General features: G+C 40.3%; 2 protein-coding genes across 4 annotated transcripts in view; both read left to right on the plus strand.

Annotated features, from left to right (window-relative positions):
• Positions 1 to 25,365, plus strand: part of DIDO1 (death inducer-obliterator 1) — a 50,485-nt gene that overhangs the window by 3,868 nt on the left and 21,252 nt on the right. The window contains exons 1-7 of one of the 3 annotated variants that reach the window (XM_057378302.1): positions 156 to 246; positions 11,869 to 12,058; positions 13,642 to 13,746; positions 14,062 to 14,974; positions 15,283 to 15,601; positions 17,525 to 17,737; positions 18,265 to 18,490. In XM_057378302.1, coding sequence (XP_057234285.1) covers positions 11,974 to 12,058; positions 13,642 to 13,746; positions 14,062 to 14,974; positions 15,283 to 15,601; positions 17,525 to 17,737; positions 18,265 to 18,490 — 1,861 coding nt within the window. In that variant the 5' untranslated portion in view covers positions 156 to 246; positions 11,869 to 11,973. Of the gene's footprint in view, positions 1 to 155; positions 247 to 11,868; positions 12,059 to 13,641; positions 13,747 to 14,061; positions 14,975 to 15,282; positions 15,602 to 17,524; positions 17,738 to 18,264; positions 19,876 to 25,365 lie in introns of those variants that run through there. The other 2 variants (XM_057378304.1, XM_057378303.1) reach the window with 2 other exon arrangements.
• Positions 15 to 872, plus strand: LOC130580661 (collagen alpha-1(I) chain-like). The gene is given in 1 exon segment (XM_057378299.1): positions 15 to 872. A coding segment is annotated over 1 exon segment (858 nt).

Genomic DNA, 25,365 nt, shown 5'->3' on the forward strand with positions numbered 1-25,365 from the left:
GAGGAGCGGCCGCCATGGCGCTGAGGGCGCTGAGGGGCGGCCCCGCTCTCCCGCCAGCGCCCGCCGGGTCCTCCGGGAGCCGCAGGCCGAGGGCGGCGCTCTGGCCCCGCCGCCGCCATCTCGGTGTCGATGGTGGCGGGGGCGGGGCGGCCCCGCCCAGCGCTGCCGCGAAGCGAGGAGGAAATGGCGGCGCGGCGCGGCTGAGACCCTCGGCGGCCGCGGCCAGAGCCCCGTTCCCTGCCCGCGGTGAGTGCGGAAGGCGGGCGGGGGAGTATCGGTGCAGGAGGAGAGCGGGAGCGGGGCCATCGCTGCGGCGGGGAGGTCGCGGGAAAGGCGGCCCGGCCGTCTTTGGGCTCGCTATAAAATGGAGGCGGGCGGGCGGGCGGCCGGAGCGGCTCGGGTGTGTGTGTGTGGCGGGTTCCCCGGGGAGCAGCGGGGTGCGGACACGGCCTGGTCCGGCCCGGTCTGGAGGAGGCGGCGGCTCCGTCCGGGRCCCCGGAGGAAGGCTTTGGTTCACGCCGCGGTGGGGACGGAGCGGAGCGGCCGCTCCCGGGCGGAGCGGGCTGAAGGCGGCTCCTCCATCTTGGGGGGAAGGCGCGGCGAGGAGAGGCCGGGTGTGCTCGGAGCCCGGCGCCGTCACGGCCAAGCTGACAACGGGAAACCGCTTCGTGACGGCACCACCGACTGTTCCCACCGTGCCCGGGCCCGCATCGGGGGTGGCTGGGGCGGGGGAGCGCCCTTGGGGACCCAGAAACGCAACCGAGCCCGAGCGAAACCATTCCGGGGCTTCGGCGGGTGGGACTCAAACTTCCCTGCCTTGGGGAGATGTTGATTTTCTCTGAGCAAAGGAGGAGATCTTCTTGGTGAGTTAAATATGACGAGTTGCACTTTATCATGTTCTGCTGACACTTTGGTAGAGTAAAAAAAAAAAAAAAAAGAATACTTAGTAGGAATTGTTGGCCGGCTTTAAATATTTAAYAAATTCCTTGCCAATAACTATTCTCTACCCCTAGCACTAATGTACTTAAATGGTACTAATGTACTTAAATGCTGTCTCTTGGAGGTGATGACAGTTTGAAGCTGTTTGTTTGGCTTGCAAAAACCATTATTTGTTGGCTACCAAATTCTGCTTTGTACAGTTAAATAGCTTTCAGTTTATATCTCTAAGCGACAGCTTATGTTTTAGTTTCGATTATGAAAATCTTACTATCTGAGTTTTGTCATTTGTAATACTCTTTCCAAGTTAAAATCTCAWAATGTGTTATAAAATGAATGTGTATTACACTCCCCCTGCAGTTTCTATCATCAGTAATTTGAAACAGTGTAACGGGCTCTTTTTCTTGCATGGACTTTCTTGTTTTCCTTGCAGGAACTTAAGGGAGGGAAAAAAAATGCTGATTCCCTTTATTTAACTCAAAAGAATGTATATAGCATTCATAAAGTCACTGTTTTACTTTTTCCCCTGGATAATAGAGTTGAGGGKTTTTTTTAGAAATAGCTCCTTTGAATACTTAGTAATCACAGTCTTATTTAAGTAAATTCTTTGGCAGTTGATACTCAACTATATTTTGCCTTTTTTTATGAGAACTTTGTCACAGTTTGCTTTTTTTGTCTGTTTTGCTTGTTTTCTTCTAAGTGGTAATTTGAATAAGTCTAGCTTTAACAGTCGTGGTGCTACTTCTATAAACAAAATTTSCCAGCTGTTTAACCAGTTGAATTTCTGGTTAATGAAAAATGAGGTGTAGTTACTGTCCAAGTGTAGCATATACTGTGTTAGTTGTAGTAGATATTCTGGGTGGTGCTCCACTTTTTTGTGTGCCAGCTGCTTCTTATCATTCCATGACATTTAGAACTTTCTATAGGAATAAATATAGAAGTAAGCTCAAAATAGCTCTTCAGTTAGGCCTTAATTTTTTTTTTCCTTGACAGTTCCACATGAAGGTGTTTTAATGCACTTGGGTGGAAGACTAAAGGCTCATGTTAGCCTTCAGCCTCCATTGAAACTGCTTGACTCCAGTGATTTGAAACTCAAATAATTGGTGCTTTCAAGACCAGCATTTAAATAATTTTTTTACAAAGTTTTTGTCTTGTTTGTTTCTTTAAGGGATATTTTCAGTTGGTATGCAGTGAASGTGTTGCTCTGTTGCAAATATATGTACACTGCAAAAATACCTACAGATTTTAAATAGTAAATAAAAAATAACAGTATAAACTAATATCTGTAATTCCAACAGTTTTTCAGAGGGTATTTTCACATAACTAGGAGATGTATTTTGAATTAAAAAAGCAAACAACATCAAAACCTGAAACTCCCCAAAGCAATGCAAATAGAAAAAAATCTAGGTTAGTAGATAAAATTGAACAAATATTTTTTCAGTGTCTAGTGGACTTGCAAAGGCCACTGTTTATTCTGCTTAATCCAGCTTCACTACTAAGATTTTCTGGCAGTTGATCACATTATTTATTTCTGGTTTAAGATAGTAATTGTCTTTATAGTTGTAACTTAATGACTGTAGGACTTTAATTCTGTACAGCCTGAAACTTTAAGCTGGAGGTATTAGTGGGTAGAGGAAGAGCAAGGATTAAAGGGGTTGGGCTGAGAGTTATAAAATGTAGCCAATAGAAGTAGGAGAAGGGTCTGGACTGGGCAAGACTGACATTAGGTGGCTTTAGTTGAGACAASTGGTGGTGTCTCTGCACCACTTATATTCTCTGGTGCACTTTCTGCCTTGTGTCTCTTGTGCCACAAGTATTAGGGCAGTGGTAGGAGATTGAAGGAGATGATTTTAATACAAGTAAGATTTCCCTAATTTATGCGAGAACTGTGTGCAATCAGGCCTGACTTCTCAGATCTCAGTTAATGCTTCAAGGGGTCACTGCTGTGAAATTTTTATCTAATGCAGCTTYTGAAATAAGTGGATATTTCCCAGGTGTTACTGGTGGTTGTCTCAAGAGCACTGATAGAGTTTGAGTTTAAAAAACTTAAATTCCTGGTTAGGCAGCTCAGACACACAGATTAAATATGCATTATGTGCATTCTTCCAGTAAGCTCTAAGCAAAACTGGAAACTCAACTGTGTTTACTGTATCCTTAATAATATAATCAGTGTGTTGTAATTATTGTGTTTCACCAAATGTGGAAGAAGGTAATTTCTGTTTACTTCATTCAGTGAAGCTGTTTTGATGAAATAAGAATAAAAAATGATACCTAGTTTCAGGGGTTGTATTTTAGCTCACTTTTTACAAATTAAATAAGGGAAAAGATCGCAAAACCACATGATTGTTTTCTTCAACAGCTGTACTGGTAGCGTCAGAAATTATGGATTATTTAAAAATAAACAAGCTGAGGAATTATAAAAAGTTAAACTTCAAAATTCTCTGCTTTAGCTATGGATTTACATCTTAATGTTCCTAACAGCACTGGTAAATAAATAATTTCCSTGGTATACCAGGGCAGAATGCTAGAGAGTGTGAATTGCCTGCCCAAAGAAGAGTTGCTTAAGAGACCAATTTCAGTAGCAGAAACTGAAATTAGGCAAATTAATAGTATGCATACGAAAATATTTTAATTTAAGATGATGGAAATGGAGTGCTAAAGATCCTGTGTATTGAGTAATATGCGGGTAGTGTTTGTAATTGATACCTCTGTTGACTAAACTTTCAASCATGACTTGTAAAATCAGCTTGTGCTGCAGCCTTTAGAAAGTTTCTTGTACAGAGTGGTTGTGCTTGGTCTTTTGACCACTTAAAGTTAGTTTTATTGTTTCTTAATGTGTATAAAAGGGGAAAAGAAAGCAGCAGAGCTCTCTGCMCTGCTTTGAATCTGCTCACAGCTTTCCTTAATGGACAAAATCTCTTTGTTACCTGTTTTTTGCTCATGCTGTTCAACCCTGAGAGCAGAAGTAAACCTGACCCCAAAATTCAATTTTAGGGGGCTAAATTTTCATTGGTAGCACAACTATGGGATTATCTTACTCAGAAGAATGTGAGTAAAGGCTTCAGAAGGTACTGTAGGAGTAGTAAAATGCCAAATGTCASTCTGTTACTAAGTCAGTATCTGCCTAGGCTGTTAACCACCCATGGAGTTCTGACTAGAAAATAAAAATGACGTGTATGTAATGTTTTTCTTCCCTGCTAAAACTAATGTTTTCATAAATGCAAAAAACATTACAGTGAGTATGAATTTTGTTTCCCAGAGTTAATGGGCTTACAGTTTAGAGGATGTGCCCAGTGTAAGTGCCTTGTGTTAGGGATTACCAAAGTTCATCAGTGGAGTTGTCACAGTTCTATCCCCAGCTGCTGACACAGAGCTGTGCTGGCAAAGCATCTCCTGCCTACACACCTACCTTGTAATCTCTTTGCCAATATATAACTTCTTCCACTTTGAGAGAACTCTCAAAGTATTTCCTCCCCCAGCCCCTGAGATGAACTGCTTCCCTGCTTGGAGGGGTCTGTGACAGAGCTGAGACCCCAGTGCACAGGGTGATGCTCACCTTCCCCACCCTGCAAACAGCACAAACAGGTAAAAGTACAGTTTTGCAGATCTGATTATACCAGTATGAGGCACTCGTGCCAGCACAGCTCTGTTGATTAAGAATTGTAGCTCTTTAACATTTCTGACTTGTGCGATTCTGACAGGGAACATCTGTAGTACAGATAGGATCTGTTATTAAATTAAATCTTTGTGTTTGCCAGATATCTGATGGGCCTGCTGCTAAATTGTGTTATTTCAATTAGAAATTGCTATTTAGCTGAATTTTACTGTGAGGACTTCAATCTGGCTCAAATAAGCTCTTTTTGCCACTTACCCAGAATAAAATCTTACTGTAATGCCTGGTGCTGTTCTCACTCTGCTGCRTGGCCTACACATGGTCCATCTATTCTTCCTTTGATTTTTTTCTGATTGCTCAGGTCCTGTGTGCTGCAGTCTGAAGTAAGAGGGTTTTAACCTGAAACACACCAAAATAAACTTCATTGTGAGTGTGTTTTGTTTTGTATAAACCAGAGAGCTGCTCTGTTTTTGCTTGGTGCAGTTCTGTTGTGCTGTGGACTCGCTCATTGTCTTTGCTCTCTGAGTGCTGCTGGGCCCAGTCTGTGTGTGCTGCTAATCTGATAATCTGCTGCTGTGCACACACATTAAATTCATCACTTCCAGGAGGTGCCCCATTCCCTGCAAACGTGCAGGATTGCTGTGCTGTGCATGCACAGGTTTCCATCCTGTGAGGCACTGGTCCTCCTATGAAGCTTATGTAAGGTAAGTGACAGGARCCATGGAAAGCTTGATGGTGTGTTTTAGTTTCAGACACAGCAGAGAGGGTTTATAATAATGTGTAACTAAAGACATTTTAATTTGGAAAGGTTAATGTCTTTATTACTGCAGGTACAGAGACCAAGTGAGTGTTTCTTGTTGTTAAGGGAAACTGTTTCTTCCAATTAATCAAATTAATCCATTTCCATATATTTTACAAAGTAAGCTGTCAAGTTGGTTTGCTTAAAGTTTATTGTTAAAATGTTTGCTACTTTCACTTTTTAAAGGTATTGGTCTTGTGAAGTGTATAAGTGTATTGAATCTTATTTTTCATGAGAGAAAAATCTAGAAGGAAATTGAAAACTTCTGTATCTTCAAAAATTTAAGAAAAAGTTAATGTTTGTTTGCATTTAAAATCTCATTAGTTGATTAGTGTCAGCACTGTATATTGATATGTGGTGACATGTGAATGTGCACTKGCTGGGCTCTCCTGTACCAAGACAGGATGAGTGTATTGTACCRAACATTTGAAGTATTTTTGCAGCACCAAATACAAAAATACTGCTCATTCTACATCTTGCAAATTTAAAAGCTTGWTAAATTTTTTAGTGGGAATAATGCATTCACTCTAGAATAGGAAGGAATGAGCTGCCACCTTTGTTAGTGTTGTGGGTAGAGGAGGTGATGGCTTTGTTTGTAATCTTGGAATTAATTTCCTGTGTTTAATGATAGCCAGCAAACCACTTAGAGATAAGTGTTACAGGTTTTGTAGTGTTATTTCTCWTGGGTTTTATTCTTTTAGGTCTAAGTATAAACACTGAAATACCAGGATTTAATGGAAATTTGATTTTTAACATGCTATATCAAATGTAAACTTCTGACATGAAATTTTTGTATTTACCAGGAGCATGTGGACTTTTGTCCTTGAGCTGCAGCTTGGCTATAGCAGTTAAAGAGTGAGATAGTAAATTATTTGAAATGTGGGGGAGGAGTTAGGGCCACAACAATTTTCTTATCTCACAATACTCAGATTTAAGCTTTGGGACTGTGACCTCTCATTCTTCAGCTCTCTTTGTCACAAGGTCCATTTCACAACTGCTCCTTTCATTCATAAGATACTTAAATTAGCCAGCAGTGGATATGTTGTATATGAAATTAAAAGGCCAGGTACTGGCTGTACTAGGAGATCTGATTTTCTGTTGCTTTCCATGCCAGTAGARTATCTGTTCTTGTATTTTTCATGTTTGAGCAGATGAAGGGAACATCTCCAGAGCCAGGGCAGAACCCGTTCCTGCTATTCTTGGGGGTCACTGGWTTGCACTTTTGTCCCTGGTCTCACTGGAACTGCTTGTTCCTGTACAAAGTAGGTGATGCCCTACTGGCATCCTTTGGGCTGCTTTTGTAGTGCTTGTTGATGCAAGGGATTAATTTTGCTGCTGCTTAGSAGAAGGTGCAGGTTTTCCAGCTGTCATCTTTGCCAAAAAGGGATGTAATTTTCAGTGGGATCAGTCTTCTGAGTAGGAATGCATCARCTAAGCTATGCCAGCATTTCTTTTACTTGCGTCAAAAATTGTATCCTTATATGAGTTCTCAGACTATTTTGGTTTTCCTCATGTGATACTATTGTATTTGCTGATTTGGAATTTTTTAACACTTTAAGGAGGCTATCATAGACCAAGCCCAGTAACTCTGAGAAATGAGAAAATAGTATAAATTGTGACTGAAATCACTGTTAACATCATTCTGGAAAGGAATGATGCCCTGTTAGTAGTAATCTGCAGTTTCTTTGATACGCAGTTTCTTTGATGTTCAAAAAAGTCATCCAGGATATCTTTGTTCCACCAAATACCTTGCATATCAAGCTAATTCTGAAGAAACTCATAGAAAAATACAAGTAAAAACTAGGTACAAGTCATTCTGATTGAGTCTAGTAATTTATATACTGGGACAAACTGGATTTGTGTCAGGACATGGATGTGAAATTAGTCACTGATGAATGATACCTGCTTTGAAAACGTAGACAGTGTAAAAAACATGCTTTGAATTTCTTTGCGCATGCAAAGAGTCTGTCTTCTCGGAAATCCTCATGTTCAGAACCTTATACTGGCCATTGTGGTTATTGAGATTTCTGTCCTGTTTTTGGGGCATGGCCATTGCATCTCCATCATGTATCTAAAACAATAATTGGAGTTCCAGTAAGAAGACTTAAAAAAACCAAATAGATGTAAATGTTGTCTATCACAAGTCTTAAATAGGGATGAATCTTCTTTCCATGGGTGTTTGTGTAGGGGTATATGTATGATCTTTCAAAATCGCTGACATTTCTGTAGAGTTCTTACTGTGAGTAGGAGATAAGAGAATGAATAGGTGTCAGGTATTAATCATTTGGACTAAAGTATTTGTGCTAAGGGGCTGATATAACCCCTAATGCGATGCCAGCATTGGTGCAGACAGCAGCAAATCAGCTGAGTGTTGAAGAGTGCTGGCATCCAAGATCAGCGAATAAGATGCCACATACTTTGCTGTGTAGATGTGAAGATGAGGGAATAAAAGATCACTGGTCTTTAATACATACTCCTCTAACACTAAATAAAATTCCCAGTAAGCTGAATTGGAGAAATTTATCCTGAATACTGGCAGACATTTTTGTACCCAAATCCTCAGATAATCCTGAATACTGGCAGACATTTTTGTACCCAAATCCAGTTCTGGATGGTTTTAGTTCATGTTGAAGGTTTTATTACAAGGCTGCCTTTCAAGATCTGTTTTTAGAGTGAAGTCTTCCCAGTTGTCTGAAGCAGGGATTTCTTAATGCAGTTAAAACAATCAGCTCCAGAAAAACTAAAGCCTTTATGCAGAGATGCATTGAGTTTTTCTTTCCTCTTCAGGAAAATGAGAAAAAATAAAAGTGGAAATCCTGATCTGAATGAATATTTGTCATAACTTAYTGAATCAGCCTTTATCTAGAAATACAAACACAAAAAGATGGGCAAATATTGATGTTTAAAAACTTTACTGTGTCACATCAGATAAAAATGTTATGTTAGGCATCTTAAAAAGGGCTTAATGAAGTCAGCAGCAACAGATCCAGGTGTCTTCACAGCCCATCCTGCCATGAATATCTCAGCTCTGTGTTACTGGCAGAGATAATATCTCCTTTTTCAACTGAGATTTGTAAGTGTTGGGTCACAGTGGAAGGCAGTAGATAAGAGTGTGCTTTGGGTGAGGTTTTGTCTCAACGTGAAAGGGAGATTACAAGTGACTTTTTTGTTTGTTTAGTGAAGGTGTGTTGGAGATTAGATTTTTAATGTGTATTGCCAGGTGTTGAAGTAGTAGGATTTGAAATTTGGAACTCTCTTTTCTGTCTCTGATTAAATCGGCTGCTGGTCTGCTCTGGAATTTCTTCAGTCTGTGTTTGCTGAAAACCACTAGGGTTTGCAGTAGTTGGTGAATTCCTAGGGATATTGAATGTGAGTGCTGGGCTCTCTGCTCTTGCAGTGTGGCAGCCCTGTGATTCCAGGTTTGTTACTGCTTGAGAATGGTTTAACAAATTATTATTAAAAGCTTATGACAATTTTATGATTTTTTTCCAAGGTGCAATACTTCAGTGCTTCTATTGCTTCTGGAATTAAGTCCAGAATGAAATCAAGTGCCTAACTTGTTTTGGAAAAATTGGAACATTTTATGTAAAAGCTAATGGGGAAGAAAAAACTAAATAAATGTTTCCTTGACTGGACCTTCTTTCTTGAGATACTGTGCATCAGCTTTATGCTCCACTTTCAATTAAGTGTCTGTTCTGTTTCACTGGAATGCTCATGCTACTGCAGCAAACTCTTGGCTTGTATTTCYAAATTCATTTATAGTTGGTCTAAAAACCTTAGACATTTTCCCACTGGAGACTGCTTCTCACAGAAGCAGTACTTAGCAGGAACCAGAAGGCCTTTTGAATATGTGTCTATTAATGCATTAGTTTGCTTTTTTATGCCATCATTTGTAGAGATTTTGCAGAGGTACAAAATAACTTTTCTAATATTCTGCAGAATATAAGATACAGTTAACTGCTATGTAGATGGAAAGACAGGATGATGCTGATGGGAATTGTGGGAATTACTATGGGAAATACAATCATCTTCAGTTTCCAGTTGGAACTTCCAATTTCAGAAGTGTGGTTAATATATTGTGTTAGCAGAAATAAGTAAAGTTATCATGGAGTTAAGCTCAAACAAGATTGCCAGTTTGCTGCTTCAGTTGACATTTCTGTCGGTATCTCAGCTGCAATTGAACAGTGAACTTGAGAACAAACAGAACAAAATGAACAAAAAGTCCTACTGAATCTGGAAGAGAAAGAGCTATTTGAAGATTCCAAAGTTGCCATATGTTGTAGTAAATATTTTTGCAGGCAGTTTGTAGAACATTTGCTATGAAGTACAAAGTATAATTGTGAGTTAAGGCATCATCCTCTTGTGTTTTGATAATACTTGGTTTTTCAGCTTCTTTTATGCACTTTAATTTAACCTGTATTAAGATGCAATCCTGCAGGAGCAGGTTCATGTAAAGTTTGAAAATTCCTCTGTTTTTCACGAAAAACATTTTCAGCCATGTGGGAAAGGCAAAAGTGGAGATACTAAATAATAAGAAACAGCCAAACATTTTTACAGAAGCATATGGGGTCTGTAGTTKTAGTGTTTTAAATGCACTGTATATTTTTCTCTTAAATTTGAAATAATTGRAGATAATACAGGTAATAGCAAAAAGAATTATTCTGGCATGGAATCTTAATTTTCAGTTATTGCTGATGGTAATGCTGTTTTTTAAATCAGAGCTGGAGCCTGTGCCCTGTGCAGCTGAGCCACTGGGTGGGCAGTGACCAACACTGTAGAATGCACTTTGTGTTCAACCAGCTGTTACTCCTAAGAGATGGTGCTGATTCTGAGTTTGGAATGTTGCAGTGGTACTTAGTGACTCAAACATAATTTAAAGAGCACTTTGCACACAGGGCCTTGAATGCCCAGGTGCAGTGCTGTGAACACAACCCATCAGACAGGTCCTCCTTCAGGATAAATTACCCAAACAGGAGACACTTCATGTGTGCTAGTGGCTTAGTTTGTTTCATAGTTTAATACAAAATTAAACAAGAAGTTATTAGCTGACTTTCCTCTTCCATCAGGAGTGTCACTTGAAAATTGCATGATGTGTGATCAGTTGGAGGTTCTGAACAGGGAAGTTGAAAAGTTCTTACAGAACTATACCATGGAAGAAGGCACTTTAWACTCAGTGATGGATTCCCTGGATATAATCCTTGATTCAGACAATGGAGCAAAATGCCTATTAGAGCAGATATTCAATGCTGTGAGATACAGTACCAGGGTCTTCATAATTAGCGTGTTCTTTTTTGTTGTTTAATTTTTTGTCCTGTTTTTTTGAGTGGTAGTGGTTGGCTGAGGCACAGAATGTACATAAGCCTCTATTAGAGAAGGTACAGGAAACTACTGATGTGAATCTAGCTCTACACTCCTACTGTTCTTACTAATTCTGCTTTGCCACAGTCATGCAGATCTTGAGATTTGTGATTCATGAAATAAAGTGATCTGCTGATGAAAATCACATTTGAGGAGGGGTTTGTCGTTTCCCCTTACCTTATTTTTTGGGATGGTGTCATTGGAGAATACGTAGAGATGATTATTGCTTAGGGAGTAAAAAGTGATTTTTAAAGAGCACAGATGCTTTAGCAGTTGGGGGCTTGAGATATTAGGAAAAAAAAAAGCTGTTTAGAAATCAAAGTCAGACTACATATTGGCATGTCTGTGAAGGATTATGTAACCTATTTTAAAATGTKTATGTCTCCTCACCTGAAGTATTGAACAATTTTTATTCCTTTCAAAGAATTGTTGTTACTATTTTAGTTATGTCCTACACCTGCTGTGGCATTCCCCTGCATCTTTAATTGCAGAGTGCTGATACAAAGGGCCTGTGTTCAGTTTCATTCTTTTCTCTTCACTGGTTTATTTTATAGTCCAGATCATGCTGTCCAGCTTGTCCTCCTTTTCCTCCCAAATTCTTTTCCAGTGTTCTTGTAGTCTGGTAGACTACTTTGGGTTAACACAGGCATTTCCTACTGATGTTCAGACTCAGGTGCTCAAAGCTGCAGTCTCTTCTGTGATGAAATTTTGTGTAAACCAGTAAATTTGCCCTACTGTAAACTGGGCCATGCTTATGGAGTTTAAAAGCAGTTCTGTATTTTCATTGACAATCTGCATTAGTAAATTCCATTCTCAGAGTGTTTTTAAATACTGCACGTGGAACAGTTTGTACAGTTTTGTTGTTGTTCTGGAAATCCTGATGGTATCTAAATGAATCAATGACAGTGCAGTCGTATTTTGTGTTTGTTTTGCAAGGCTCGGCTGTTGGTAAGTGGGGAGGTGGTATTGCTTTATTTTGACTTTTCTTTCCAGTTCCGTTGTTTTTTTCTGAAAGTGCTAAGCTGTCAGGAAGGCAAAATAATGGAATTTATTTTAAAATGTAATGTAATAGAAGCARAACAATTCCAAATTTAGRTAAACAGTWGKAAGATAAGTTAATRACYACATYAGTGCCTTATTTTGTCCCTTTCTTYTTTTCCAGGAGCCAGCAGGAAAAAGAGGATTGATAGCATTTGGACCTGCTGACAACTCAGAGATTCAGTGTGGCACTTTKGAGTCAGAAAATTCAGCATGTGCTGGCTGGAGGATGCTGAATGACTCTGATCCTGTGCTGCCCTCCTCTGGCTCAGCCCTTCAAGGAGAAACCTTTGGAACCTCTGATGCTGTGTCAGGTACAGAGGACGTTGGAGAGTCTMCTTAGTTTACATTCTAGCTGGAATTTTAATCTCAGAATCTGGGTAGCCTCTGCTTGTATCTTTTAACATTTCTTTGTGTTCCAGGATAAACAAAGATGTAAGCTTGATTTGCTYCCCTAATTATATTGTGGCCTTTTGGTATAAATGTAATTTTAGTTAAAAAAAAAGTAAAAGATTTCCAGTTAGTATTTTTTTATTGGGGAACTTAAAGCCATTTCGTGTTGGATTGAGACAGTTGGAGCTCTTTACCTGTGTACTACAGGCTTAAAATTGACATTTTATTCTGTCTGTAATGTTRAAAGCTATCAGTTACTATTTAAATTAATGTTCTGAAGTCTGCTGCTTTTACAGTGATATTTTTAGTATTCACAGTTACAACTGAGTGTTAATTTTTTTTAACATATCTGCATAGATTTTTATGTTTCCATAGCATTGCCCTTTAACATTCCTGTTCAAGCAGTGTTAAATGTAATGCTGAAAGCAGAGGCTTTGCAGAGGAGGAATTGTGTTAAGACAGRACAGTAATGGATGTGATGCAGTATGTGAAATAAGGAGGCACTTATCCCCAGGGTACACTGGAAAACTGGGAAAAGTTTGCTGAAGTATGTCTTTAAAAACTTGTAGCTGTGTTATGTACAGCTGCTGGAAACATCTGATTSTTCAGTGCTATTACTTAGGAATTCTGCTCATGTTCCCTTTTGTCTTAYCTTCAATTCCTTAGCCAGGGATGTACATATTCAAAAACATTCTTGGGGAGAGTTGGGGTGTGTTCTTTGTTTACAAATAACTGTTTCTATTTAGTTTGTTTTTGAAGTGCAGTTACTACTGCATGTTCCAGTTCCGTGGGAGCAGTGTCATTGCAGTGGCTGCAGAGCAGTGTTTGTGCCTTAGGASCAGTTCCATGGCGTGCAGCTCATTGGAAATATATTTACTTTAATATTTCAAACCAGGTTGTTCCTGAATTTATCAAAATACAGCTCCTGTAYTTCTTTGCCATTTGCTTCCATCTTCTCAAACAACAGTCTTCTAGTGTGCTGGGAAAGACTTGAGAAAACAGGGATCTGCTTGTCAGCACAGATTTTCTTTTGTTCTRTGGCTCCGTCCGTGACTGTTGGAGTTCTTTGCTGAACCTGTTCTTTTGTGGTCACTCTGGTAGATCACATAGGCTGCAAAAACTATTCAAGGAACAATCTTTCTTTACATTTCATTTCACACAGAAGTGAGTGGGACTGCTGTAGAGATTTTCCCCAGTCTGACCCCAGGGAGTAGGTTTATACAATGAAGGAGTGGGTTGTGGTTTTTTTTGGTTTTTTTTTTCTGTTTGTTTGTTTTTTTTGGGTTTTTTTTTTGAGAAATACCAGAAAATATCAGAAACCCTAAGGCTACTCAATAAAATATTTCAGTACACTGTCCAAACCCATATGTTTAACTCAGTACTTTTAAGGAACATTAGTGGCTTGAGTGTGTTTGTTACAATAAATACTGAGATCAGAGTAYTTACTTATATTTACTTATAAATATTTTTGAATCAGAGTCATGAGCCTTACGTTTCTCTTCAGCATTTCAGACTGGGGACAGTGTTGCCTGTACTATGGAACAAGCTGTAAACACAGTGCCATTAGATTCTGAACCGAATACTGACAACATGGAAAACAGTTCTCCTGGTAAGAGTTCTTCCTTTGCAATTGAARATGTGCTTATTTGTCCTTGGTGTATATATGTATGTGTTACATACATGGATATTTAAATAACACAAGAGTTTGTAACAGGAATAGCTGGAATATGTTGTCACAGTGGTTAGTGATACTACTTCTGTTGTATTACATTCACAAGAAAGTATTTTGTCTGTTTTGAGGCTCATCATGTGAAGTGAAGATACATAGATACTGTTACAAAGAAAGTAACGTGTAGTAAAAAGTTTTCTTAAAACACATCTTTCTTCACCACCACAACCTTACTAACTATTCACTTGTTTTTAGCATCAGTGTTGGATGATAAAGGTGAGCAAAGCAATGAGGAGGAACAAAAGTCTGTCAAGCCAACAAGTAAAGAGTTCAGGAAAACCTGGGGGTTTCGGAGGACCACCATTGCCAAGCGAGAGGGTGCAGGAGATGCTGATGTGGACTCCAGTGAGCAGCAGCCACAGCAGCAGCAGCAGCAAGGCATAAACCTCAGGAGGAGTGGACGGCAGCCAAAGCGCACRGAGAGAGTGGAAGAGTTCCTGACCACGGTGAGGCGCAGGGGGAGGAGGAACGTTCCTGCTACTCTGGAGGATTCCAGTGAAGCAGCCTCTGGTCCAGCCACAGATGCTGAAACTGCTTCCGAGGACAGTGTTGAGAGCACTCCAGATACAAAACCTGTCACTCGGAGGATTTGCACCAGAAGTTGTAAGGAGCAGAAAAGCCCTAAAAGCAGACCTACAAAAGAGGAGGAGGAAGAAGAGGAGGARGAAGAAGAAGAGGAAGATGCTACTTCTGATAGTGACAGTGATGGGTTAACACTAAAGGAACTGCAGAATCGGCTAAGAAAGAAACGTGTTGAGCAGAAACCTCCTCAGCTGGTGTTGAAGGATGTGCAGAACCACCTAAGGAAAAGGAATTCAGAACAAGATCCTGCCAAAACAGGTGATGTTACACCTGAAAAACAGGATGAGTCTGAGCTGCCTGTCAAACAGGAGCCTGAGACTGCAGACAGCACTGAGATCGCGAGTCAGGTGGTTGTGTCTGAGGAAGACACTGAAGATCTTGAGGCTCAGAAGGAGGAAAAGCCTGCTCTTGGTGCAAAGGGGGCCTCAGATGAAGAAGCTGAAGAACAGCCCAAAAGCAAACCYGAGTCTGAGATCTATGACCCAAATGCCCTGTACTGTATTTGTCGTCAGCCTCATAATAACAGGTAGGCAGAGGGGTCAGCTGCAGACACAGTGCAAAGATTTGTTTGTAATTTTTCTGTAATGAAAAATTARGCCAGATTCTAATGCTCACTTTGTGAGTGAGCTCTTGGGTTTGTTGAATTTTGACGGGGACTTTATAGCAAATCCTTAAAAGAGGATAAACAAATACATAAATAACCGGTGAAGCAGAACCATGCACTGGTGCTTTATTGGGGTGTTTAAGTTGTGTTGCTTGAAATATCCATTGTATGTTAATTGTCTTTTCATTTCACAGTGTTTYATTGTTCCTTGGTGGGTTTTTTTTTTCCAGGTTTATGATTTGTTGTGATAGATGTGAGGAATGGTTTCATGGTGACTGCGTGGGTATTTCTGAGGCTCGAGGGCGATTGTTGGAGAGGAATGGTGAGGACTATATCTGTCCAAACTGCACCATTCTCCAGGGACAGGATGAGCCTGTTTCAGAACTAGACCAGCAGGAAGCTAAAGTGGAGCAAGGAAATGTGGATGGCACAGAATTCACAAGCATAGGAACAATTGAACAAAAATCAGTTGAGGACCAAGGAATCAAGGGTAGGATTGAAAAAGCTGCAAATCCAAGTGGGAAGAARAAACTAAAGATATTTCAACCTGTAAGTATTRTTTCTTATTTTTCATGTTTYACTGAGTACATGGAGACAATTATTKGTATGGCTATAAATCTGACTTGATTTTAAAGCTAAACATAAGCTGAACAGCCCATTAAACACAGCTGGTTAGGAGAYGTTCATCCATAGTTCTGTCAGTACAGGAATTAAAACTGTTAGTTTCAAGTGAAAGATATAGAAGTTTTATGTAGGTATAAGAAAATAGTTCTGCCCTTTAAGTACTGTTTTGGAAGTCAAATAATGAGCTATTGTTTTAATAAAAATGTTGTAATTCTGGACTAATTTATACTATCTTAGAAATAATCTCATGAAAATTTGAACAGTTTAAATGATAGTGAAACCATTTTCTTAACATTGACAAGTCTCTGTTGGAGTTAATTCCAGCTGTGTTTCCAATTGTTTTTTGATGTTCTGATTTTTGTTCTGATGCCGCTTGAGGTTATTAGCAAATAGAGAATTTCTTTATACTGCCTTTTAAAATCTATATTTTGAATATTTCAAAATCTAAATCTTAAGTCTTCTAATATAAAGTTCTKTGTCCAATTTGAAGGTCTTCAGCTGAATGCACATAAGTTTAAARGAAAAAGCAAATATCCTGCCTAAGGTACTTTTGTAGTGCCAATGTCTTGGACATATCCCTTTAGGTTTCAGAGCTGTCCATAGCAGCACAGTAAGATTAATGTACAGTTTGAGCTGAATATGTAAATATTTACTACTTTAAGATCAATGTGTAGAAAATAGTATTCTCAAAAATGTTTTTGAATACATTTGTACTTCTTTGTACACAGAAAGGTTTTTGAGAGTCCAGTGCTAGTGATGTTGGCTCTGCTACTGAGTATTGCCAAGTGCTCTTTATCTTAACTTCTCAATTAAGTGTGTATATGATGGGAAAATTCCCAAATCCAGGTTTTATCAGACTGCTGCAGATAAAGCTGTGTACTGATTTTTGATTGTGGAAAAGTCAGCCACACTATGAAAGTTATATTTATTTAACTGAAAATATTTCTGGAAAACTTCCTTTTGGTAATTACAAATAGCAGTTTGATGGGGAGAGGCTGTCTAGAACTACGTTAATTCTGAATATCWGGTTGGTTATATCATTTTTAGGAGTAATTTAGAAGAGAGATTAAAAGCATAATACCCAGAAGGGATATGTTGGAACCTAAAAAGCTTTCAAATATTTCTAGACTTTGACTTRATGCGCTCTGTTTTCAAGGAATGTGCTATTTTCTGAATCTTAACATTTGAAGAGGGAAGTGCTTGATATGTAACACCTTGATATAAATGGAGAGTGATTTTGAATTAGAGSAAAACTCAGATTGCACATGCAAACCTCTAAATGTGTAAGGAGTAGGAGGCTATGGGAAAGTTGTTTGGGAGAATGATTGTTTTTATGTAAGTTGGAGACTTCTAAAATTAAAATGGTAAAACCTCTAGAGCAAGAATAATCTGTACACCTGAATATCTGAGTGCTTCCTCTTGTGTGTGTGCATGGCTGAGGACAGCAGGTGATGGAGATGTAGAACTAAAATGTGGTTTAGAGACCTTGCTRTTGAGAGCCCAGCTGTGCATTATTGAGGACATTCCTTATTAGAGGATCAGTAAAAAGCATTTGTRTGCTTATGGGATTTGAAAATTTAGGAAACCAGCCTCCTTTATCWYAGTGGTAGCAGACCAAGTACTTGAAAATGCAGCACATTGTGAAAATAATGTGTTAGAAGAGTGAAATTCTTACCTTTATATGGGTTGTTTGTGTTGTGTCATGAACAACAGTTGTTCTCAGGCTGGCAGTTGTGCAGGTCAGAGCTACAGACTGCACRTGGGCTGTGTAAGCATTTCTCTGTGTTTAGGGGCATGTTCCTGCTGGTTCCTCTTTGAAGTCTGACCTCATTCCATTTCTCTCCGTAGGTAATCGAAGCTCCTGGTGCATCCAAGTGCATCGGCCCTGGCTGTTTTAACGTGGCCCAGCCCGACTCCGTGTACTGCAGCAACGACTGCATCCTCAAACACGCCGCAGCCACCATGAAGATCTTGAGTTCTGGCAAAGATGCAAAACCAAAACCTAAAGAGAAGATGAAACCAAAATCTGAAAARCCTGGCATGCCAAAACCTCAGCAGCAGGTAAGCTTGTGTTCATGATCTAGAGCAGGTGCCCTGAAGTGCAGTGGCTTATTTCTGTGCTCTTTTTTTTTTACTCAAATTGCCAAATACTGCACTGAAGAGGGGCTTTCTGTTGTCTTTTTCTCTTGTTCTTCTCTTGCCTTTTTCTGTGGTAATGACAAAAAATGTTTTCTTGTCACTATCGAAAAATATTAATATTTGCCTCTAGATGGAGATAGCGCCTTGCAAAGATCTTCTAGATGGCAATGCACTTATATACTATTATAASTAATTCAAATTAATTTATCTTTTAAAAAACATAAGCTGTACATATTTTCTTATTCTGATTCTWATCAATTTTGCCTTTTTAAACTAAACTCTAAATTACTGGGTTTTAGAGTAATTAAATAATTTWAAGTAATGTACTATAAAAGCAATGAGTTTACTATGAAAAAAGTTGGTGAACACGCTTGTAACTCTCTCCGCTTGTTTGTAGAATGCAATATATTTGGTGATTATTAATAATCAAGCTGCTTTTAATTATACAGGCAGGAATCAAACCAGTTTCAAACCAAAAGAGACAATTCCCTGAGAAAAGAGAGGTGAATGTGAAGAAGACTGTTGTGAGCAYGGTCAAGACTGAGGCAAACACCCAAGCTCCTGCTCGAGAGCCAGCACCAGAACCTGTCACACCGTCCTGGGCCAGCGATCATAATTACAATGCTGTAAAGCCTGAAAGGACTGCTGCCATTTCACCTGCACTGTTGTTCAAATGTATGTATGGCTTAGGGATATTCCTGAATAATCATRTTTTCTTTGAATACCCATCCATTCTTGGCTCTACAAAATCAGGGAGTATAGGATTTGGGTTTTTTTTCTTACTATGGCACCAARCTACTTTTCTCCACCTTCAAAGATTCGCACACAGATACACACAAATGAAAGACACTTTTAGGAGTTTCATTTGTATCATATGACAGTTGTATGATWAAGAGCCTATTGATCTACCCAGCTGATTTCTGGATGAAAACTACATGGTTAAGCTTGAAATCTTTCCCATAAAGACAGTGTTTGTTTCTAATATAGAAGGTAAGTATTGATACTTTYGTGTTAAGTTTTGCAAAAAGGTTGTGCAGTGTGCACCATGAATCAGCAATTGCCTGTACTAATTTCAATTGTATTTTTGTAATTTAGATTTGGCACCTGTCTCTCAGGTCTTGCATTTTCAGTGCCTGGTGCCGAGAGTGAAATCTTCAGCGTGGTATCCAACGATACCTGACACSTCTGCAAACTTTTAACTGTCAAGTATATTGCTGCTGCTTTTCTTCCTTACATGAAATAATTTAAGGACCATCATTTATTTTTATGTTGAGGGGGGAGGGAGAACTCTRTTGTCTTTATTTCTTTTCCCCATCCCCCCCTTTCTCTCCACACATTATCCACACACACAAGAGCACATCTCAGCTGGATGTTGGGCAGATATACTGCCTTGCATATTTTTGCAGGTTTTGAGTAGCATCCTTGTACCTCATGTAAAGGTAAGTAAATACTGCTTTGAAGCCTGAACAAGTCCTACTTATGACATTGATTGGCTCCATCTGAGTAGTTTTATAATGCAGTTATGGAACTGGAGGTGAAATCTGACATTTCAGTTACAAACCACATGACCTCCCGTGCCTCATGTTTACTCCCGTGAACACTAATGAATTCAGAAATTCAGTTCTCACAGCTTCTGTAACCACACTTCAGCCAATTTGTGTTTTATTTTGAGAAGTAAGCCTAGTTACTGAACACTTACATGTAAAGTAACTGCTAAGATTATAAATAATATATTAAGATGAGATTTTCTTGTTACAGTTTTTAAACACTGAGGGAACACCAGCTACCCTAAAGTTCTGTTGGTGAACATAGCATTTACCAGATATTTTGTAATGGCCTTCACCCATATCAAATGGTTAAATGGTTTTAATTTTTCTCTCTGTGTTTTTGCTGCATATTGGCCCTTTTACCTTTTTTATAATGAGCTCCCTTAAGGTATATATTTTAGCTTCCATTTTTAAAGGTTCTTTTAAAGAAACTTAAGCTTTTTATCAGAAACAGTAGTGTTTTAAACATAACTAAAATTAATGGAAAGACATAAATGAAACTGTAAGGACTTGGTTCTATGCTCACCTGTGTTACGGTCAAAAAATGTGACATCTAAAAACATTTCAATTACAATGTCCTTATTCCTATAGGGTTTGTTTTTTACCTAGGAGACAGGAATACAGATTTTGAGGCAGAAAGTTGGAGGGAGTTTTTTTAAGGGAGGTTGCTCTTAAGATTTACCACACTGGAGGTTTTACAGATTGAACCAATTCCAGTAGAAAACTAGATTCCTGTAGCTGAATAGTTAAACTGATTCAAAAACTGATTCAAAAAGATACGTAAATACCAGACTTTAGTTACAAATAGAGAACAACCTAGTTCCTGTGATGAAGAACTCTCATGTCAAATGCAAGGAAGAACTTCAGATTGCTTTTTTTTAAGGTAAGTTGCGCTAATATGTGGGAACTCTGCCATTACTAAATGCCCAGATAAATTATTTGTGTATTTGTGAAAAAAGATACCTCCTGCTTTTCAGTGTATAGGTTTGAGCTATTATCTTCCTGAGAATGTGCCAATGCATTATCTGCAAAAGTGCTCTCTCAGATTTTATTTCTTTAAGAAGTCTTAATATGCTGTTCAAAGCCTTAAAGTTACAGCATTATGGAAAATCCTGAGTCATCTCACCTCACTTCAGGTGTCCAAAAGTGAGAGCCTAAGCCTGAGCCAGTCTGTCAACGAAAACATGTTTATTGGACCAAACAATATCTGCTTTAGATACAAATCTTAAAACCAAGTGAAACATGGATTTCTGAACATTGATTGTGAAGGACTTCAGTCCAGAGATGGCAAAGAACTTCCAAATGCAGTATTTTAGAATGCTGCCCATGTTCTTCCAGAGTTTCCAGCCRTGTTCACCAAATCCTTACTTGTAGCTTCAGTGCACGAGGCCTTTTAGGAATTAAGGAAACTTAAACTGATGAATAACTGTCTAATACTCTTTCCATCAGCTTATCATTTCAGATTTGCTTTATATATTTACTCTGTACTTGTCAGTTACAAGGTTTTGTTATTACATGAGGTAGTTGTTTTGTTAAGTAGTACCAAGAAAATCAAGTCATTTAAAAAAAAAAAAAAAACTGTGTGGGAGGAGCATATAGTATGTTTGCATCTAAGACTAMCACCAGGGCCCTTTTTCCCAACCTGTTCTGCATTGATTGATGTTGCAACAGCAACACTTGTAAGAGACTTTTTTTCTATATTTTTGCTGTTAATTGTCAAACAGAACGCAGCAGCAAATGGATCTGCAATTTTAAAATTTTAAAAAAGGAATCCAAAAGGAGAGGAAGAGGGTAAGCATTTGCAGTATCCCAGTTTTTAATCTACCCAATCCTATGTATATGAAGTATTCATTAGTGCTTCAAAGCTTTGAAGTTCACCTTATTTATTACACTTACAAACCTGAAGCGATAATTTACTCAATTCAGGTGTTAAAACTGCTTAAATATCTTGCAGAGCAAGCAACTAAGCATGCAGGAGAGTGAGGACCTTTTATTAGATAAAAGGTCAAAAGGAAGCATTAAATAATTGTTCTYGTGGTAGAACTTCAGTGTAAAAAARGCRCTTGTCACACCGAATCACTAAACTTGTGTTTATGTTAACTGCAGATAGATACAGTGTTAATTTATASCAAATTATGGTCACACCTTATTTARTACCAATGTTTCACAGAAGTTCTTAATGGGGTTTGGAAGGGGAAGTGCTTCCTTCAGAGAAAACCTCATTGTGGTCCCACTCCTGCTTCCCAGCAGGGAACTATGAAGAGACAACGCTGYCACCTCCTGGAAGTGGGAGCCCTGGCTCTGGTGACACAAATTTCCTTTTGTTATCTTCTTGCAGTTTTTTTCATCTCTTCTTCAGCCGAACTTTTCTGCACTCGAGCAGTTAACAAAGGGAATAGGATGTGCTTGTGTAGTTAAAGATCCTGGACTATTTGTTCCTGTACATGGCTAACAAAATAAGGAGTCTTTGAGAATGGGACACAGGGATCCTGGGGTGCCCCACCAGCAGAAACTGCTGTGTGTATCAAAATGGCAGGATTATAGCATTCATAATTTATTTGTGCATTTCCTTGTGTTTTAATTCTTCTTTTCTTTGTGTAATAAGAGCATGAAGACAGGAAAGAAAGAAAATAAACCACTCTGCAGAGAGCAGGGGGRAAATAAAGTCCACTAAAGAGAGAAGTTACAGATCAGGAGGTAAAAATGGTATGAGGAGCTTATGTGCTGATAAGAGGAGTAGAAGATAAGATCTTGTCCACACACAGGCTGGTGCCAATTTAATGCTGCTCTTCAGGCGAGACCACACGGCTGAAGTTGTGACTGTTGAGTGCAGTGGATGTGGACATAACTGCTGTTGGTTTAGCTTAGCTTAAAATATATTTTACTTAAACTTTGCTCATTGAGCCGTATGTRTATTTGCCTGCAAGGACTGATTGTAAGTCAGCTGGATTCCTTTGGGTGTGAATGCTTMCCCCCAGGAAAAACTAGGCTGTGCCAGCTTTCATATTGTTACAACTGAACTACTTCTGGCATCTGAATTGACTCCTAGAAAGCTAGGGYGTCTTGCTTAATGCTGTATTCTACAATATAGGCCCATCCTGAGAGGCAATAAGTATTGCATAGTACCAGGGAAATGAAAAGAATTACTGATTTTGTTACTGGCCATTTTCTGGGACACGGGGCTGGCCTAAATGCTTGTAACTAGAGTTTTCAGAAAGGCTGCTGACAGACCGTAATGATCAGCATACCTGAGATGAGTCTGCCAGAACTTCTGAGAAATTCACCTTGGAGACCTGGCTTTGGAAGGGTCGTACAGGAGTGGCTGGTGTGACCTGGCAGCTCCAGTGCTGAACYCCTGTCGTGAGACTGGCAGGGGCTGTGCCCGCCTGGGGTTGGCACAAGACCTGAGCCCTGCCTGCGGAGTGAGGCAGACCATAGTGGTGCTGAAACCAACGTCCCCTGGGACCCAGCCAGTTAAAAGGAGCAGTGGGATCCTTGGGGAGCCATTTTCATCTCCTGCCTGTGAACTACTGGAGCTCCCCTTCTCTGCTCTACAAGGTATGTTATCCTTGCCCTGTGGCTGGCAGCCACGTGAAGATTTTTGCCATCTCTTACATTAGGAAGGCTGGTCCCTGCTCCTGGCATGTGCCTTTCAAGCACCCAGCACGCCCAAGGCACTCGGGGACAGCAGGCCAGCACTCCTGCCATCAGGGGTGCTTGGATTCAGTGTGAGAACCATTGCTGAGGAGAAGGGTTGGGGGGCAGAAACCTGGTACCACTTCCACAGGCACTGTGCATATGAGGGTGGTTTATCTCATCATCAACACTGAAAATGATGAAAGTTTGATTAAAAACACTCACCACCCTCTTGCTGTTTTGCTTTCTTTTACTAATTTAAGTCCTTYGAACTTGCTCACTTGACTGCACAGCCAGTGATAAAGTTCTTTGCTAGTCCCCCAAATAAAAGGGATTTTTTTTTGAGGTGATCACTTGCACTTTGAGTCAAGTTCGCTTCTGATTCGCTGTGTCTGATCTGTGCTGAGTTTGGAACCCGAAGATGGCCTGTCCCTGCAAGGAGTGATGATGCCAGTCCATGAACAGCCTGGAAAATAAGCTCTTTTTTGTGCCACAGTTAGTGCCACTCCCTCAGGAGAGGGGTGGGAGTGAAGATGCAGTTGTCTAACGTAGATCAGATCACTATAGATTCATGTAGATTAAAATAAAGCTTGTATGTCAGAGTTACAGACATGCATCAGCACAGAGCTACAGGTTGGCTTAAAAGCAAACAAATCACCACAGAAAAGACAGGGTGTTGTCTCTGAGTCTCCTAAGTGAACTTCAGAGACAGGTTTGTGTGCCTGAGAGTAGTCTTGGCACACAGGCAGTTTAACTGCAGTGCAGATTAGAGCCGAGGGAGACTTGAAAAGAGCAGCAGTAGGGCAAGCAGCACATACCAGACACTAGTGTTCAATAAARCTGGATTTGGTCTTGAAAGTGGAAGGAGATTGGGCAGGTAACAGTGAAAAGTAACCCTGAAACCGATTTAAGAGCAGCTCAACACGTCTGAATTAGAGCTAGCACTGAGTTTGTTTGAGGGAAGTGACAAAAAGCCCTGTAAAAGCATGCATCAGGAGGGAGTAGTAAAACAGCCGTGGAGCTGCAGTGGTTCCAGAGCTCCTCACCTGCACGGCCGCGGGCACCGGTGCTCGGTGCCACCAGAGGGGGCTTCGGGTACCCAGCGGCGCTGAGCAGTGCCGGAGGCACACATGTCCGGCAGCCCCAGCACGGCACTGGGCACAGCTGCCTCACAACTGGTAAGTAGCTTCCCGTTGTGGAGTGCTTTAGGACTGACAGCTAGAGCACCTGCTCACCCGTGGTTTTCACTCAATTTTTTCAGTTCCAAAAGGTTTCTCCTCAGAAGAATTTGTGGATTAAAGTTCGGTGTTGGCCTCTGCATTGGGTGGGAGGGTTGGTTCAGTTCTGCTSTGTTCAGGTTATTCCTGTCACAAGTCATGCAGGAAGGGGTCATGGCACAGCTGTGTCGGACAAGTCCACTTGGTACAAGGGCTGAGTGCCAAAGGGCAACTGTGGAACCACACCAGTTCTGAGGCTGGGAAATCCTACCTGTCCTCTGCACCAACAATTTTCCACAGGGGAAATGCAGTTSTTAAATTCTCAGCTACGGGCAAAGAGGGGTGAGATGTTTCACCTGCAGGCCAGGAGCCTGTGCTGTGCTGTGCCAGAGCGGGCTGCCCTCGCCTTCCCCCTGCTCGGCGCGGAGAAGCTGCAGCTCACTGGGACGACGGCGCAGGGACGGCCACTGCAGCCACCTGCGGCTGAGCCAGAGGAGCCACAGGACCAGAGGAGCAGGACTGCGAGGGTCACAGCCAAGTGTGAGACACTCAAAGTGCTGGCAGAGCAGGTCCTGCATAGGCTCTGCTGGACTCTGCACACGTGTGCTCCTGTCAGCTGGGTTAGCTGATGCCGTTGTAGAGATCAGCTCTTCTCACAGTGTGGAACTGCTCAGCTCTGCCCAGCYTTTACACTGGCTGTGTAAATACTTTGTAACAGGTATTTTTTGGTTTATAACAAATGCAGTGCTGCGCTACTGTGAGTGTTCTTCCCTCTAAAGACATAAAAAATTTACTTTAAAAGTACTAGAAGTGATCCACTTTTGAACAGGTGGGTCACAAGCAGCTGTTCTCTGCTTAGGTTGCATTATTCAAATTTTACAAATTTATTGTTACAGAAAACTTAATTACCAGCTTTCTTACTGTTGGTGCCACGGAAATTCGTATACTGTGTGTAAGACTGAATGCCAGTGGTGTTTTTTTCCCTAAAACTCTMTTTTAGTAACAGGGAAGTCTAAAAAGGAGGGGTGAAACCCACACAGGCTTAGGTTGCCTCTGTGCTGGGTAGTGTTTCCTCAAGTGCTGGGTTCCTGCTGTCCTGCCCCCTTGGGCCTGTGCTCCCACTGCAGAAAGTTCTGTGCAAGCTGGACAC

The sequence above is a fragment of the Malurus melanocephalus genome, unplaced genomic scaffold (assembly GCF_030028575.1).
Source record: "Malurus melanocephalus ecotype Western Australia unplaced genomic scaffold, MMel_1.1 scaffold_353, whole genome shotgun sequence".
Taxonomy (NCBI): domain Eukaryota; kingdom Metazoa; phylum Chordata; class Aves; order Passeriformes; family Maluridae; genus Malurus; species Malurus melanocephalus.